This window comes from Colias philodice, chromosome 19 (genome assembly GCF_061535455.1).
Source record: "Colias philodice isolate Cphi_HAF_F1 chromosome 19, ilColPhil1 Martin Lab GWU primary, whole genome shotgun sequence".
Lineage (NCBI taxonomy): Eukaryota > Metazoa > Arthropoda > Insecta > Lepidoptera > Pieridae > Colias > Colias philodice.
Genome location: NC_143104.1, coordinates 9896260 through 9914095, shown reverse-complemented (window position 1 = coordinate 9914095; position 17836 = coordinate 9896260). Strand labels below are relative to the sequence as shown.

The 17836-nt window shown below is 33.9% G+C and overlaps 2 protein-coding genes across 9 annotated transcripts in view; one reads left to right on the top strand and one right to left on the bottom strand.

Annotated features, from left to right (window-relative positions):
• Nucleotides 1-6592, bottom strand: part of LOC149480146 (myotubularin-related protein 10-B) — a 76664-nt gene extending 70072 nt beyond the window's left edge. For 4 of the 5 annotated variants that reach the window (XM_089707077.1, XM_089707079.1, XM_089707076.1 and 1 more), the window contains exons 1-3: nt 6153-6592; nt 5225-5279; nt 727-863 (exon numbers count right to left, since the gene is read on the bottom strand). In XM_089707077.1, the coding sequence (XP_089563203.1) occupies nt 727-863; nt 5225-5279; nt 6153-6209 (249 nt within the window). In that variant the 5' untranslated portion in view covers nt 6210-6592. Of the gene's footprint in view, nt 1-726; nt 864-4211; nt 4466-5224; nt 5280-6152 lie in introns of those variants that run through there. The other variant, XM_089707080.1, reaches the window with a different exon arrangement.
• Nucleotides 6593-6873: 281 nt separating this feature from the next.
• On the top strand, nt 6874-13920 carry LOC149480145 (E3 ubiquitin-protein ligase RNF115-like). 4 transcript variants are annotated; one of them, XR_016317114.1, is made up of 8 exons: nt 6874-7129; nt 8465-8644; nt 8816-8871; nt 9054-9136; nt 9444-9605; nt 10218-10409; nt 12333-13071; nt 13117-13920. XR_016317114.1 is itself a non-coding variant. In XM_089707279.1 (8 exons), the coding sequence occupies exons 1-7, from the start codon at nt 7046-7048 to the stop codon at nt 11072-11074; spliced, it is 813 nt and encodes a 270-aa protein (XP_089563405.1). In that variant the 5' UTR covers nt 6874-7045; the 3' UTR covers nt 11075-11098; nt 12333-12412. The 4 variants fall into 4 exon arrangements, 3 of the variants coding, with proteins under 3 accessions (XP_089563405.1, XP_089563404.1, XP_089563403.1); XM_089707279.1 differs by lacking the exon at nt 13117-13920 and adding an exon at nt 11019-11098 and having other exon boundaries at nt 12333-12412; XM_089707278.1 differs by having other exon boundaries at nt 8465-8593; nt 12333-13920.
• Nucleotides 13921-17836: the final 3916 nt, after the last annotated feature.

The window sequence follows — 17836 nt, the reverse complement described above, 5'->3', positions numbered from 1 at the left end:
TAAACCGCATCAAAATCAGTTGCGTAGTTTTAAAGATTTAAGCATAGAGATAGAGAAAGCGACTTTGTTTTATACTATGTAGTGATGACTAACTGTGCCCCGCGGTTTTATAGCTGTTGTTCTTAGCGTGATAGCCGTCCTAGATAAATGGGCTATCTAACACCGAAATAATTTTTAAAATCGGGCCAGTAGTCCCTGAGATTGGCGCGTTCAAACAAACTTATCAGCTTTTATTACTAGCTGCGCTCCGCGGTTTCACTTACGCGGAAAGAATTTTTCAAATCGGACCAGTAGTGCCTGAGATTATCGCGTTCAAAGAAACAAATTCTTCAAACGCTTTATAATATTAGTATAAATTTTTTCACTACTAGCTTTTCGCTCGCATAGTCAAAGGAAAACCCGCATAGTTACCGTTCCCGTGGGATTTTCAGAATAAAAACTATCTATGTGCTAATCCAAGTTACACTCTATGTTTGCCAAATTTAATAAAAATCTCCACTTATTGCGTGAAGGAGTAATTGGATAAAAAAATAAAATATATAATAATTAAAACATCAAAAGGTTTGAATTATATATTTATTTATATTTGGTTTTATGGCATTCAAATGCTTTTTACATATAAATTTATAAAGAATAGAAAAAATTCCCAGTAAAATAGATAAGAAATTTGCACGTTCTTAGCCTTACTCCTGTGCCAATACGCTTAAAACTCTTTACAAAACTTACGTCATTAGCGGTGGAATCAAGCGGTACAAACGATAGCTTGAAGTTGGTCACAAAAAGTGCACCGAAGCGCCCCCTTTCGGCTTCGCATAGCGGCGTCAGCATCACCACGCTGTGCGCCGCGCCTGTTATCAACTCTCCTGGAAAATACACGTTTCATATATGAAAATTGTATCTAATGCATTTGATTAACAAGAATATACGCTTTAACTGTATCTCCGTTAGTGTTCCTCTCTTTAATTTTCAACTCATTCGACAATTGACAGAGCCCAGAGGATTTGATGAAAATGGTACTTTTAAGAAAATGCTCATTAGTAGAAAATATTATTAGGCTATTACCCATTTTCGTTATGTTTAGGTTACATAAATGACGATTCAGATTATAAATGACGAAACTCAAACTCAAACTCAAACTCAAACATTTATTTATTCAATTAGACTTCTTCTAGAAGCACTTTTGAAACGTCATTAAGTACATGTTTTTAACATTTACCACCGATTCGGAAAGCAGTATCTACGGAGAAGAATCGGCAAGAAACTCCATAGTTGCTCTTTTTAATCATGTCAGATTTACAATTTTACAAATTACATATGTAATATCATAATATATTATCATAATATACCAAAGAACTGTCCTGTGGTTTTTACGCGACAACCCTCCATGGGTTTTTATCTTTCATATATTCCTTAATACTGTAATAGGCTCTCTTGAAAGAGATGAAAGAAGAAGATTTTAACTTGAGCCAAAACTTGAGCGGTGTTGTTATATTTGTTTTACTAATTTTTAAATAGTAAATTTAGAATTATTAGCGCCAAGCGACTTTCGCAACGAGAATAGTCTTATATTTTGAACCCTTTACGTTAATTACTTTATAGAATGTGCATAAAACTAATGACTTCTAAACTTTAATGCTAGTGTCATTGGCATTCAATTTATCCTTATTCGTTCCACACTAATTTCGGAAAACCTTGGCCCGTGACATTGTACAAAATAAGCATTTCTTATTGAACGAAAAAGTGCTATAAGCATTAAGCACTGACCGTGAAGAAATCCAATTATGCGTTTGGTTGACACCGGCATTTTGTGTGCGCAAAAACTGTTCATGTTTTGAGACTAATACCAGTAATTTTGGAACTGCATAGATTTTATAACGTAGCGTTTCAAGCAATTTTACGGGCAGCTATAAAGTATTGCGTGTTTTTCTTTTTAGTGGAAAATGTTATTTATGCGAGGCTTCGCAACATATTGGTTATTGGGTAAAGTAGGGTAATCACGTAAAACAACATGCATGTATATTTTTATATCTACAACATAATGTAAATTATATTCAAGTTTCTTGGACGTAAAACAAGAAAGAAGAGCACCTATTGTCTAAATGAAAAAAAAAAACTTAGGATATTTCAAATTTTTATGAAAGCTGGCAGGTAATTAACGTTTTATTATTTTGGATGGAAAGCCATTAAAAATTCAAATTAAAAGAGGATAGACATAGGCAGGTAGCTAATCTATAAATCTATGGCCACTCTGAGCTACCAAGTACATATTGTAATTATGAATCATATTTTGTGCATAGATATATATATAATAACTGATAAAGTTATAATCCATATCTAAACTATTGGCATGTCGACATTTTTGATAAAGAGTTTCAATGAATACTCTCTTTGTTTGTTGATATTTGTATTAAGATCTACAGATAGATCAGAATTTGGGTCATTTCCTTAAACATCTAAAGTTAGCACATGTGCGTACGAATGTGTGTGTTCCTTTCGCGATATATTTAACGAGATAACTTTGAGTTGGTCGCAAATATTTTTCGTCCACTAACACAATTTCTAAGCTCAATATTGTTTTATAGGCTTATAGCATGGAATATTCTAGCATTTTGTTTTGAAGAATTAAGTTTTAACCAGATCTAAGCTGATATTATTTTTGGATGAGCATTTTGATTTTACAGGATTATATTTAGAAGATTGGCAGTAGGTACAATATGCACTCGTATTTTAACACGTGAAAAAAAAAACTGAGCAAAAATTGTAATAATGTTGAGACCTACGATTGCAAAAATTTACTTCGATTTAAGTGCACGGTTTACGTGGCAGTTAAAGTAGGTATCATAACCATTAATTGGGTAGAGCAAATAAGCTACAATTAATTTTAATTAAATTAAATTTATCGATGCGTGAAAAAAACGATAATAACAACAACAAAGCGATTTAAATTTAGGTCCATAACAGATGTGCTATACATGATTCACGCGATGTTTTTCAGCGATAAAATAAAAATGTCAAGACCATGTGATAATGGTTCGTTATCACTACATAGTATAAAACAAAGTCGCTTTCCCTGTCCCTATGTCCCTATGTCCCTATGTCCCTTTGTACGCTTAAATCTTTGAAACTACGCAACGGATTTTGATGCGGTTTTTTTTAATAGATAGAGTGATTCAAGAGGAAGGTATATATATGTATAATAACATCCATTAAATAGTGGAGAAGTACTGTTATTTTTGAGGTTTCTAATGTGATGTCGTAAAAAATTACATTTTTTTGAAAACGCAGGCTGAACCCTATGAGTTTTATCAAAATAATGTACTAAGTATTATACACATTGAAAAGGTCTACAGAAAAGTCCGCGATGGTATATGTCTATCTCTTATGGCTAACCCACAATAACTTTTTTTTGTCATTTACTTTTTACGACAAATAATGGCTAATTTTCGATGCGATTTTAACCAATACAGCATTAATCCTTAACCAATTAAATACCTTGAATACATTGTTCATTTAATATAGATCTATATGGCCCTTTACACCGTATGATTTAAGTGAATATTTTCGAAGATATTACAGATTTAAAAATTGCGGGACGTAGCGTTTGCGGCGGTACCGGCCGGCCACCCGGCTATATCTATTTTATACCCGTGCGAAGCCGAAGTGGGCCGCTATGTTTTTATATACAACGTTCACAGTTTTTCTGTAGTGTATTTAGTATCAGCATTGCACCCGTGCGAAGCCGGGGCGGGTCGCTAGTATACTATAAAAGGTTTGCCAGCACATTGTTGTGTGATAAAGAACTTGGTAGGCTCGAATAGTTTGACTATTGATAAAAAGTAAAAACGCGTACCTATGAATATACCTAGTCGGGCTGTGTTCTTTTTGCGGATAAAATAAAAGTGCGAATTCTTCTGAGAATTCAATTAGAAGGACTATGAATAAATTGATAAAACATAGTTAGATAGGATAAAAGTTACATTTTTTTAATACGTGGGCACAAAATGAATCTTCGATCTAATAAATTTTGCATAATTTACGATAAACACGATAAATATGACAAATTTTAATTGGAGTAGAATAAATTACATTAATAATTTTAATGCAATTTTTATCAGCTGAGTCACAACGTAAAAATTTTACTCATAATATTTACATTTTAAATTTCTGCACGGAATTGATTTATAATAATTAAATAATACAAAAAAACTCACCTTTTTTCAATACCAGCATGCCGTCACAAAAACAATTAGCTATCTACTGGTGTATGGGCCACTACTTCCTATAGCATTAATATAATCCAAAATATAGCTTGAGTGGAATTTTTATTTATTGTTTGACTCTTATTTCTTTGTAATAGGGTTGAATATGCTGTGTGTCTAGTTTTTAAGCCAGTGTCGCAATAAAGGCGATACAGTTAGGGACGCGTAACGCATACGTAATGCAGTTATTATTGTAATTTACATCATCGCACTATGTGTCAATATGACCGGTTGATACGTATTTTGTTTTTAATTGGATAAGGATATTGGCATTTTATAAGCCGAATTTGTATGGTTTTGCCGAATTTGGTGACAATATTACTTGTAACAATATTACTTGTTACATAAGTAACACAAAAGATTAGGTAGAGTGGATTAAAATTATAACATTCTTAGAATTGCAGCATACAATTTATATTATACTAGCTGCGCCCCGTGGTTTCACCCGCATTGCTCCACTCCTGTTGGTCTTAGCGTGATGATATATAGCCTATAGCCTTCCTCGACAAATGAGCTATCTATCACCAAAATAATTTTTCAAATCAGACCAGTAGTTCCCGAGATTAGCGCGTTCAAACAAACAAACAAACAAACTCTTCAGCTTTATAATATTAGTATAGATTATGATTTGAAATAAAACACGACTGAACTCTCCGGAAAATAAATCTCATTTGTTGGATATTATTTTGAAATGGACATAATGGGGATTAAAAGCTCATGACAGAAAAAAATTCTTTACATACATACATAAAATTTAATAACTCAGGCCCCGGAACCACAGACACAATAGAAAATCTATTGTGTCGTGGACCGATCGGGCCGCTTGGGGTTCAATGGGTTAAAGTTGTTAATAATTAATAGCATGGAGGTTTTTATTAAAAAAAAAATAAGCATTAATTAGATGGCTTCTTGATCATGTTAATAGTGAATTTTGTTTTATGAGAAAATAGTTTTAATTCACTTACCATTTAACAGTTTTGGTTTTAAATCATGAACGGAACCATTTTTCTCTCCATTACTCTGAAAAGAAGTTAATTTCATTTATTTCCTTACAAAATATTTTATTTTAATTTGAGAAACTTTGCTTCAGAAATTATTGAAGATAAAAAAATCATAACACCATCCTCTATGAGTAAACATTTACTACATATTTTTACATATACCTATATATATATTTATCTTCATACTAAATAACAAATTATTTCAGATAAAGCAGGTTTTGTAAACACAACGAAAACTTAATTCAACACCATAATAATTTTTCAATTCGAACCAGTAGTGCCAGTAGTTCCTGAGATTGGCGCATTCAAACAAAAAAACCTTTATAGAAACAATTCAAGACACATATTTTTAATTTTTGTAATCTAATCTGAAGAATGTGACAGAAAACACCATATGTTAATGTTAAAGTTCAGCCTCTTTTTTACTATTTCTTTCATTAATATTAATATTATATTATATAATTCTAATACGGGCTAGTATCAAAATATTTAAATTTCCTGTTTCCTTATGTCAACCTGAAATTCTTGAGATGCCATCATCAAAGTAAGCTTTATGTTTTGCTCTTAGTGTTTAATTGAATTCATTTTGTGTTGCTTTTAATTTCATATTGGCATATTTTACATCTATTTTAATGATTTATGCAATATAATAACTGGGTGATGACTAACCCAGTTATGCACTAACTAATCATTTATTTACAAACTGATATTAATATTTTTAATACTCTTGTTTAAAATATAATTCTCTGCATAAATGACTAATTCTATAAAGTGTTAAATGCTGCATTCAATTTAGAATTAAGTTATTTCAAATTGTAAGTACTTGTAGCACACTTCACAAATAATCAAAAAATTATTAGTAATTTATCAATATAAGATAAGAATAATTTACCGTGCATGATACATTAATGTAGCTCTTGAAATTCTGGACCAACTTTTTATCATTCATTGTCAATCTATTGCAACTTGGAAAATTCTCACTCTTGACCCACTTAAACCGTTAAATGTTAACGATTTCACTTATATTTACAGCAACTAACTAAACTAAGTAAATAAAATATTGTCGAACGATTACGTTGAACAAAATCTGCATGATTTGGTTAAATTTTCATAAAATTTGATAACAATCACTCGAATAAACTCCTCGGATACATCTTGAGGATATTACACCATACGTTGCGACATATCATGGTCAATACCAATTAGTTTTTAACTAAATAAAGTTTACTTAATCCAGAAATAAACATAGCGCACTATGAATTCTGAAATAAACAATTTAATTTATTTATTAATTTTTTCATTGACGAATCGAGTCAAATTCCCAAATCTCAAGCAAAGATTTGACATTTAAATCAGTGTTGCCTACTCAACCATGTAGTAATTATTGCTACAATAATTTTGTTAGATACCGTATTGCTTATATTTGTGCTTATATTATTATGAATTACATTTTTTTCAAGTGGTGTTTTTCACATATTTTAATTTGAAGATGAATTATAAAATGCAGTTATTATTAAGAGAAAGTAAAGAAAACATCATGAATGTCAATTCTTATCTATGCTTATTTTTAAAGTCTGTACTAATCCTAGATAACAGAATTTCTTCTATAATCTATATACTCTGTCCCTTCTTCTAGAAAAAAAATGAGGTGCGCTATGCTGTGTATGTCGCAAAAATGGCGATAGATAAATTTCTGTTCATTGTTTGAAAGTACAATTTTCAGTTTAAATATATAGAAAAAGATTAAATAATCATTGGTGGTGTAATCGTGAATAAAACACAAAAATGGCGGATGCTGTTGTGGACAGTAGATCGGGAGACCGGTTCTATTGCCATAGGTGTAATATCGAGTTTGAAGACGTTGTGCAGGTAAAAATCAATAAAAGAGGTATAAATGCCGTATCCTTGACGTAAATTTATTATTTGATACTTCAAGAAGGGCTTCCTTGTAGTGTTATCGTTCAAGGTCATACATTGATTAAATATGTTTACTGGACAAAATAATCGCACGCAGTACTCAGTGATGAAAATTTTTCCTAACCCGGTTGATGCAAGAAAATTTCTTTACATTTAAATTTAGTCTTATTAATTAATTGTAATGCGTAATAAATGATTACAATATTTATTACAATGTTACATCATTTATATAGTCCGCGGCTTTCTGGATTGTAGGAAAACATTACAAATATTATATTACATATTATGTTTGCAATAACCTACCACTCACACAATTTAAGCGTTTGTTTATCTTAATTTTATTAATATTGTACTATAATCAATTGTCAATAAAAATATAGGTACGTATGGAAGTTTACACAGGATGCAAACAGTACACTTACACACAGCTAACCATTAAAAAAACTTATTGACCAATATTGCATTCTTATAATAATTCCAATTATGTACAATGTTTTTCTAATGTTCATTACTCATACACATTATAAATAATTATACTGAGCTAATTGGCGTGCCTTAGGAGAAGCCTATGTTGTACAGGAGAAGAAAAAAGGCTGACGAGAGAGAGAGAAAAAGTGAAGTCCCATGTCCCCTAGTGGGGTAAGGGGCAGATGCATTATACATCTGTTTCACTGATCGATTTTCTTTAGGGACAAGTAGGTGATCAGCCTTCTGTGTCCTACCAGACCAAGACATTTTTTTTTCTTCGTCTCCACCGGGAATCGGACCCAGGACCCCTCGGTGTTACGCTTACATGTCAACCACTGTACCGAGGAGGCGGTCTGTACCGAGAGAGAGAGATGTACAATAATTGTTCAAAATGATTACAATATTAAATCATTGATTTGTTATAGTTCAATTATAATTTTTTATATTTTCTTCAGTATCATACAAAATGTTATCATGATGACATAAGCAGATTATAATCATTATAAAACAGTCAAATGTTATTAAACAATAATCTATCATAATTCATAAAGATTGTAGTGTATCAGCAAAGTACATTCTCACAAAAAGTCTACAGTTATCATACAGTTCATACATTTATTGAAGAAGTTATTAGGCTTTAACTTTTAAGCTTACTAACTCCCAAGACTCAAGCAATAGTCATAAACTTGTAAAAATTGGAAAAAAATGTACTCACAGTAGACGAACATGTTTTACTCAGATAACTAAAGTATCCAATAGATTGTGTACATTCATTCACTAAGATGCATGCTATAATAAAGATTATTCCCTTAATTCCAGGATTACACATGTCCATTCTGTTCGAGTGGCTTTATCGAACAATTGGAGAACCGAGCAGATGGCCAGACGAATGCCGGGCAAGCGTTCCACGATGCGGGAATGAGTCCACTGGACGCACTCACAAATAGGGTAGATACAGCATTCTTCGAATCGTTTTCTGACGCTATGTTTCCATTAAACGTATGTAACTTGCAGGACTAATTCCATGTTGTTTCAGTAGGTAGTCTGTAGTTGGTTTGTTTTCACTTTTATTTGTAGTTTATGTACAGAATAATGGTTTATTGTGGTGTTATTGAATTTATTCTATTGTAATAGCAATATTCTAATCAGTGTTTATTAATTGATTTTCAGAATATACCACCAGTTTTAAGAGACATTGCTTTTCTTATGTCCGGTGGACGATTACGGTAAGCATGACTGGCTTTTAAATAGTTTTTAGTTGTTTTGTATGATTTATTTTACATTTCGTTAATCTTATTGAATATGGTTTATAAATTAAGTAACAAAATGTGCAAAACAGATTTGTTAGGATTGTCTATGCAATAATGTTGATACAAAACTGAATTAGAGTGTATACTTATACTTTCAGGTCTGGTAATGGTCGACCAGGTGTACCAGCGCCGCCGCTAGTATTGGTGGGCGCTCCGGGAGACTACGTTTTTGGTGGTGAAGGTATGTTTTATATGTGCGAAAACAAAATGTAAACAGTTTGATTGTAAATAACGGATATAATATCGGAAGCCGTAATTGATATGTTATTAAATGAATGTTAATTTGTTCTAGTTTCCATTTATTATTTGTTAATAGACTTTTTTAAATAATATTTCGTGTTTTTTAAGATCCAGTGTATCGTGGTTTAAAGTTATCTAGGATGAAAATCTTATTTACAAATTCCCAATCTCTCTACCATCTAAATATAATTAAAGCAAACTATGTATGTTTGCTTTAATTATATTTAAATAAAAAACATTATTTTCAGCACTAGACGCAGTAGTGACACAATTACTCGGTCAGCTGGAACACTCTGGGCCTCCGCCGATGCCGCGCGATATATTGAACTCGATCCCAAGCGAAACAGTCACGGAGCAACAGGCTGAAGCGAATATGTCTTGTTCAGTTTGTTGGGATAACTTTCAATTAGGTATGTAATGATTTTAAGGGCCGATTTTTCAATGCTTGGATAAAACTTATTCGTCGAATAATGTATAAAACTACCATTTTAAAAACGTATTCTAATTGCCCGTATTTGACAGTATACGTGACATTTTAATATTATCGTGTAATACTTTATTGTACAGATAAGTTTTATCCAAGCATTGAAAAATCGGCCCTAAATAAATTATATTATGTGTCGTCACTATACACATGAGCTGTGGTTTCATGAGCAATTTCTTGTTGTATTTCCTGTTATGTCAATAAATGAACATGTCCCAAAATAATGTTTTTTAGTATGAAGTTGTGAACTGAAATATGAGTTTCTCAATTTTTAGTATATTATATCGGCATTCTGATTTGCTGTCAACAAGTTACGTTTGCCAGTAATTTTGAGTTGCAGAGTTGAAAATGCATGTTTCAAAGTGATAAAAAGTGGCAATATGTTTTCAATGAATAAGCGGCTTATTTAGTCGCTATCAACAAGTCACTATTGCCAGTAATTGTGTGTTGCAAAGTTGAAAACGCACGTTTAAAAGTGATAAAAAGTGGCAATATATTTACAACGAATAAGCGGCTTATTTTTTATAAATGTTTCCAGGCGAGACGGTATCGCGGCTAGAGTGCGAGCACATATTCCACTCGTCGTGCATCACGCCGTGGCTGCAGCTGCACGCCACGTGCCCGATCTGCCGCCGCTCGCTGCTGCCGCAACACGAGCCGCAGAGCACCGCCTCCAGCACGACCACCGCGCCCTCTACCAACGGGGACGCAAGACCAACTGCGACACTGAGTGAGTTGTGCCTGTGTGACTTGTGAGACTTGCTCCAAGTGGCTGCAGCTGCACGCCACGTGCCCGATCTGCCGCCGCTCGCTGCTGCCGCAACTAATCATGAAAGCGGTATTTGAAACACTGTATCAAAAACCGCTAACTTCCACGCCCAGTTGAAAAATTCAGTCTGTACATGAAACCTACGCAAACACAACTTTTGTTCACACCTGGGCAAGGGCAACGATGAGTGAGTTATACTTATATATACAATCATAATCTCCACTAATGGGGATATCATTGATTTAGTTTATATCTGAAACTTATACAGCCATCGCTTCTACCAAAACATCATACGACGCCGCCGTCAACACTGAGTGAGTTTATATCCAACGCTGCTAGCTTTCAAGTGAGTTTGTAAGATTAACTGCATGCTCCCGGGACAGCCTACTCTTACGTAATCATAAACGGTACGGTGGTAAAACCTACACATGAATATATAAACGCTAGATTCACATTAATTTTGTGCCAACCAAGACAAAAAATGAAACGGTGGTGGCTTGTTCTTTAAATATTTTATATGATAATATATCAATTGTGTGTATCTAGTTTTATATATGAATGCTCAAACAGCACGAGCGCACCACGCGGTCGACCACGACTACGACTTCATCTTCGACTTCGAGTAGCGGCGACTGTACCGGTGGCGTTGCGTGAGTAGAGACTAGAGACGGTTCACTTGGGGATGGTTTACGTTACACCCTGTCGCGACATTATTGTGAAATCTTTACTTTTGAAGTGAAACTTCTTTATCGGGGTTGGAAAAAAATTCGTTACGCGTGACATTTTTCCGTTACGCGCCATCTTTTTCTTATCCCTACCACGCGTGATTCGACGTATTTCTGTAAAGTTGCTTATAGTAAATTATTTTTTCAAAAATAAGGTCATAAAAAAGTTTCTCTTACGTGTGTACACTAGTACACGCACACATTTTTATTTGTATGAAGTTATTCATGCCTGACAGTGGCTCGGCCGTGCGTTGTATGGGGCATGGGCTGATGATATGATAATCCCACACTCTTTTGTTTGATAAAATGATACGATAGATAGATATAAAAAGCCGGTATAGAAGTTTTGATTACTTTATTTATGTAATAACTATAAACTAACTAGCTTTCCGCCCGCGGCTTCGCCCGCGTTTTCCTTGTTCCCTTTCCCGTGGGATATAATCGGTTAAGTGGTTTAGGAGTCCATTGAGGACAAACATTGTGACACGAGATTTATATATATTAAGATGATGATATGGTTTGTATTTTTACTGTAATGAAATACAGACGTGTTAAGCACTGACAACCCGAACAGACATTTTGAAGTAATTTATTAGTTTAATGTTTCATTTGTTTCTCCGTCATGGTGTAGCGTAAATCGTGCTTTGTTCAGGGGCTCGCACGTTGTTATATACTTCTATACACATACTATGTACTATGTCACTAACAATTTGCGGCGTGGGTTTTTTGGTATATTGTAGATTTTTATGGCTTTATGGCTAGTTAATTTATATAAGCAAGTGGTTTTGCAATTGGTAGTATGATCAGAAATTGTATTGCACTATAAGTTATACTATTTATATGTATTTATTCATATTATACTTAAATATATACATGCATACTTAAATATATAAAGACACTTTTTTTTTGTTTTGTATAAAAAGTTTACATAATAAGATGAAACATTATACATTGGTTTGTTAGTTATATAATATGATATGCATGCCATATTGCTTGGACACTATAAATGCGAAACCTAGTAAACATAATATGTATTGAGAAATATCACAAAAACTACTGTTGACACTGACTATGTGTATCTTATATATACTTCGATATTTGGTGGGCACTCCCTATATAAGCTGAAAAAATGTTTACTCAACCATACATTTGTTTACAGCACCACGGGTAGTGATACGTCGTTCTATGCATCCGCTCTTCAGGAGAGGGTTCCAAACTCACACGTGGGACTCGCCACAAGACATGAGCACGAGCTCAGGTTCCTCAACATCAGTGACCACGGGGGGAATTTGGGCCCCGAGCACAAGGACGGACTCTAGCTCGAACTCAAGCACCTCGGTCAACGATAGAACACAGAACTACCACACAGACTTTGAATGTGATTAAACGCGAGCACCTCTGTCAACGATAGAACACATAACTACCACACAGACTTTGAATGTGATTAAACGCGAATGCCGGCTGGGTGCCCAATAAATTGTTGAATTCAAACGCTTTAATTTATTTGTTGTATAGTGTTGTATAATTATTTATCGTGCAGTGCAAGTTGAAACGCACATGGAAATTTATGGATTGTATATGGGCGTGATATCCAGCCGCAGTGAGTTGAGTGTTATAGTGTTGTAGTGTTATTTAAGGGCGGCCGTACACGGACCGCTTCAAGCAGTTGAGACCGACCGCTTGAAGCCGCGACCGCGCGGTGAACTATAGGCATTCATTCACCGCCGTACACGTGACGGCTCCAGCCGTCGCGACCGCTTCAAGCCGTCAACTGCATGACAAAATTCCACCGTGCCGTTGACGGCTCGCGAGCGGTCGTGAGGCATACACTGGCAGCGTTGACTGCGCTAGAAACGTCAACAGCTCCCACCCCCCCCTGAAAATCAATGACTAGACTAGTCAAAAAATTCAACCGCTCGAGCGGTCGGTAGCGACGGCTCGAGCGGTCAACAACCGACGGCTCGAGCAGTTGACGCCGACCGCTCGAGCCGTCCATGTACGTCGCTCAGCCGTTAACTGCTCCAGCGGTCCGTGTACGGCCGCCCTAATAGTGATCGGATGATGGAATGAAGTGTGCCTTCATAACATAAGTTAAGTACATGATTTATGACCATTTTGTTGGATTAAATTTATAAAGGATTGTTTATTCACACTATTGATTATTTGTTTGCATAGCGTGGGTTATGAAGTCGCAATTGCATTTCACCTAGGATGCCTAGGAAGCCTAAATGATTTTGCAACAGCTTCATTTTCTGCTGTATCTTAAACAATAATAATTGTGTGTACATTTTCGAACTCACACATGTTTGATTTGTGGTAAATTTTGTTTGATTTGAGTATGATTTTTTCGAATGCATTTTTTTTGTTTATTTTTTGTAAATTCTGCATGTTTATTTCCATTAAAGTCTAGTACAAATGTTTAATTGATACATTTTTTCATATAAAAAATCTGTAATATCAATTGGACATTGACAAAATATGCTTGTTTGCAGAAAGCCATAAAATACTTCCAAATAATATAAAAACTTTCATCGTGGCTTCGTCATTAATTTTAGTTAAAATTCATTAGTCTTTGTTATTTCTGCTTCATATCATTTTTTATGTAAAAAAAATTATTTAGAAGTTATTCTTCACTTTTTTGTATATAATGTTTCGCATGATATTATTCCCTTTAACATGTAAATATGTACTATGTAAGCAATGTTGCTAGATTCAGAAACATCAGCATTATTAAATGTTAAATAAACTTTTTGGTTTTTTATTTTATATATTTATTATATTATATATATTTATTTGTTCATACAAGTTTTATTGGTTCTACAGAACATTTTTAACGCTCAAAAATATTTTTTTATGAGTGAAATGGATTGTCAGATTGAAAGCGTCTACGCAATCTGTCTCGCTCTTATAAAGGATGTTTCTGGACGTTAGAAAAAGACGGGTATATTGAAATGTAACCTATTTTAATTTATTAAAAAATTGCATAAAATACTTAGCGTTACACGCTTTATTCATTTTGTTCCTAAACTTTGAGTGATTCACTATAGTTGCTCAAATGTACAAATAATTATATTATTTCGTCATAATAATCGTGTGAATGTATAGTTATATAGTAGAAATTTTATAAAGCAACGGAATCATAATTGAGCATGAGCCGTCAATAGATTTTGAATGTTTTGGTGCGATTTTAAGGTCCATAATTACATTTTACTTTTTAGTGAAAAAGGACAAAACATTCAATGAATATTGGCGGATTTTTGTACGAACATTTATAGGAAAGATCATAATTATTTAATCTAGGAGTGTTGTTAATGTACACAAAACGATGTAAATAAAATAATATAAACATGAAGTAATTATTATAGTTAATTGAACATTCGTTAAAATGTTATTTGCCTCTAAATTGCAATAATAATGCACAATTTTAACATTAGTGTAAAACTTCTCAAGTTATATTTGACCATTATAATGAAACGATTCCCACATAAAATCCAAGTTAAAATACTTAAATTAATATTTCCATAATTCTATCAATATAAACTAAATAAAATTGTTAAGATGATAGGCGGGGATTTTGTAATGCAAAAAATACGGACATTGTACGCGAAAGGCTCAAAAATATAATACCTAGTCCGTAGTCGACGATAATATGAAATTGCTGGTTTCTATGATAGAATACAATAAGTGTTAAATTAATTATTACTAGTAAATCGACTTTATAGACCCTGAGTCTTATCTTATCGTACGTACAAATTACCAAGTCATAACAAGTCAATAACTGCGTTAAAAACAACCGACTTCAAACTTGCACTTGCAACATTTACAAATACAGACAAAAATGCTCATAAAATAAAAACTACTGGGCCTATCCGAATAAAATTTTTATGGGACCAATTCGACACCATCCCGCATCGAACAAAAAAAGAATCACGTAAATCGGTTCAGAAACAACGGAGTAATCGGTGTACATACATAAAAAAAAAAAAAAAAACATACCGGCCGAATTGATAACCTCCTCCTTTTTTTTGAAGTCGGTTAAAAAGTAGTTTAGTGGCATAAAATGTGATTAATAAAACTTGCTTGTACGACTTGTGATATTTTTCTAAATAATATACAAAAATTAAATGTTTTTTTAAATTGATTCTCAATTTATTAGGGGCGAAATCAATTATTACTGTATCCAAAACTCGAAAATGCAATACCACTTGTTCCTATAGTTAATTAATAGGTAATACTAGCCAATCTGTGTCAACTTTACTGCTTTCAAATTGGTGTATATTTAACGGTGCATTTACATCAATCGAGATGTTCATTCTAATTTCTAACCCCCAACTATGTGAAATTCTTTTAGTGTAAACAGGCGTAGAGCATTCTTTCGTTGTTCTCAGTGCGTTCAAAATAATTCTATGCAATATTCTTATAGTGAACAACACTGAATACGAGTTTTCATTTACACTAAAAGATCACGAAAGAATGCTCTTGCTCTCGCTCTAGCTCTGTGTTCGTTTGATGTAAATGCACTGTTAGAATAACGAAATTCGCAAATTTAAAGTGAAAAGGGCGGGAAATATGTTACGTTTAGAAATGTCATGTTTGTCTCCACAATAATACTACATGTATTTTATCTGTGCACCAATTTGAATTCAGTAAACGTTAAATATATTTCAAATTTAGGTTCTAGGTGTAGATTCATGGGTGTAGCTATTTGTCTGTCAGGAGGACCAAAATATAGTTAATACAGAAAAAAAATCCGGCGCAGGTCTGTTGTTATGAATCGCGATAAAACATACATTTTATTTCAATAATTGAAATATACATTAATATTTCAATTATTATTTGAAATAGTTCGGTAAGGTCCTATACACTCGACGTGGCTACTCCCATGCACAGATCTAAGCCAAAGACTGATGTAAGATCCTTTGAAGTTCAATCGTATTAGGCTTAAATATTCGCTGAACTAATCGTGATTCACTTCGCTGTGCGGTGTACCTTTTGAGTTGTTTATAGTCGTAGTTAGATTTATTAACGAGTACGAAGTTAATAACGTCTTTAGGATATTATACGACTATCAATGATATTATAAGTAAAAAGGTGTAGATAGGTAATACCAGCACAACATTTGATCTCCGAAAATGGCACACTAACCCTCACACTATTAGATGTCAACGTAAGTTAGCATGATTCAATAACCATGAGCCAAAAAGAGGCAACTGAAGTATAATAGACTACAAGCCCGCATAGGACAAAAATATGGGTCAAATGAACCACCAGGGGACATATCTAGAACGATAGCAGAGCAAAAAATAATAAGATTCATCACTATGCCGTCACTTGTAAGCTGTCCAACTGAGTGCAGATGAGAATTGAAAAGTACAGATAGGGCGTATTCAGAAAGAAAGCTTGAAACTTATAAGCGCTTATAAGCGCTTATCGGCGCTTATAAGCGCTGGTAACCCGCGCAGGAAAATATATGAACATGCGCTTATAAGCGCTGATAGGCGCCGACAAGTTCCAACAAGTTTCAACAAACTTGTCTGCGCCGATCAGCGCTTATAAGCGCATGTTCATATATTTTCCTGCGCGGGTTACCAGCGCTTATAAGCGCCGATAAGCGTTTATAAGCGCTTATAAGTTTCAAGCTTTCTTTCTGAATACGCCCGTAGACTCGGTAAATTTTGGTCATATATTTTTGTACGGCATTCTTAACCATCGATAGATCCATTAAAAATAATAAGAAACCGCTCAGTGCCGTACAAAAATGGTGGTCCACCATAGAAATCTAAATAACAAGACATATAGAAGGGCTATAATGTCATAATTCGTATGAAAACCGCTGTCGCCAAAATCAACACATTCAAACCGAAAGCTAAACAGTACACACAAGTAAACTATGCATTTTATTGGACAGCTTGATTTTAGTGAAAACTAACTATCTATTAAATTAAGCTTTTGAATATGTATCCTAACGCACGAATTTACGGTTTATTTTAGAATAACATCCCTAAGTATATGAGACTTTTTGCTCCAATACGAACAAACGTGATAATAAGAATGGTCGACTGTGTCATTCATTGTTATTTCGATTACTATGGTGACACTCGTAATACTTGTATCTAAATATTCTATAATTTTAAGGAAAAACGGCATTATTTCTAAAAAAATATATTTTCCGATGAAATATTATTCCTTTATAAGTATAATTACAACTTGTGGAAGAATTTCCGCAATGGGAATTGCTGAAACACACTATGTATACACTCATACGTCTCCAGAGCAACTGAACAGTGACGAATGCACTGGTGATGTGCAAATCACCTGAGTGGCGACAAGGTCACGCACGCTTACGACTTCTAGTGTCTTGTTATTTAGATTTCTATGTGGTCCACCAAGTCGGAATTTTTATTTAATTTCCAAGAGTTACCGGGGGTAAATTTGGTCATTTGACCATGTACGGCATCTGTGTCATACTATTGCTATACTGCTTTTAATCCATTATTCCGCAACGCCGTACAAAAATCATGGGGACAAGGGGAAAAAATCGAGAGTTGTAATCCCCTCTCTTTCCCCACTCCAGGGGGTCATTTGACACAACACGAAATAAATTTATTTTTAAAGTATTTTATGCATAGATAATATTTTTTCATGTGCCGTACATTTTCGTTG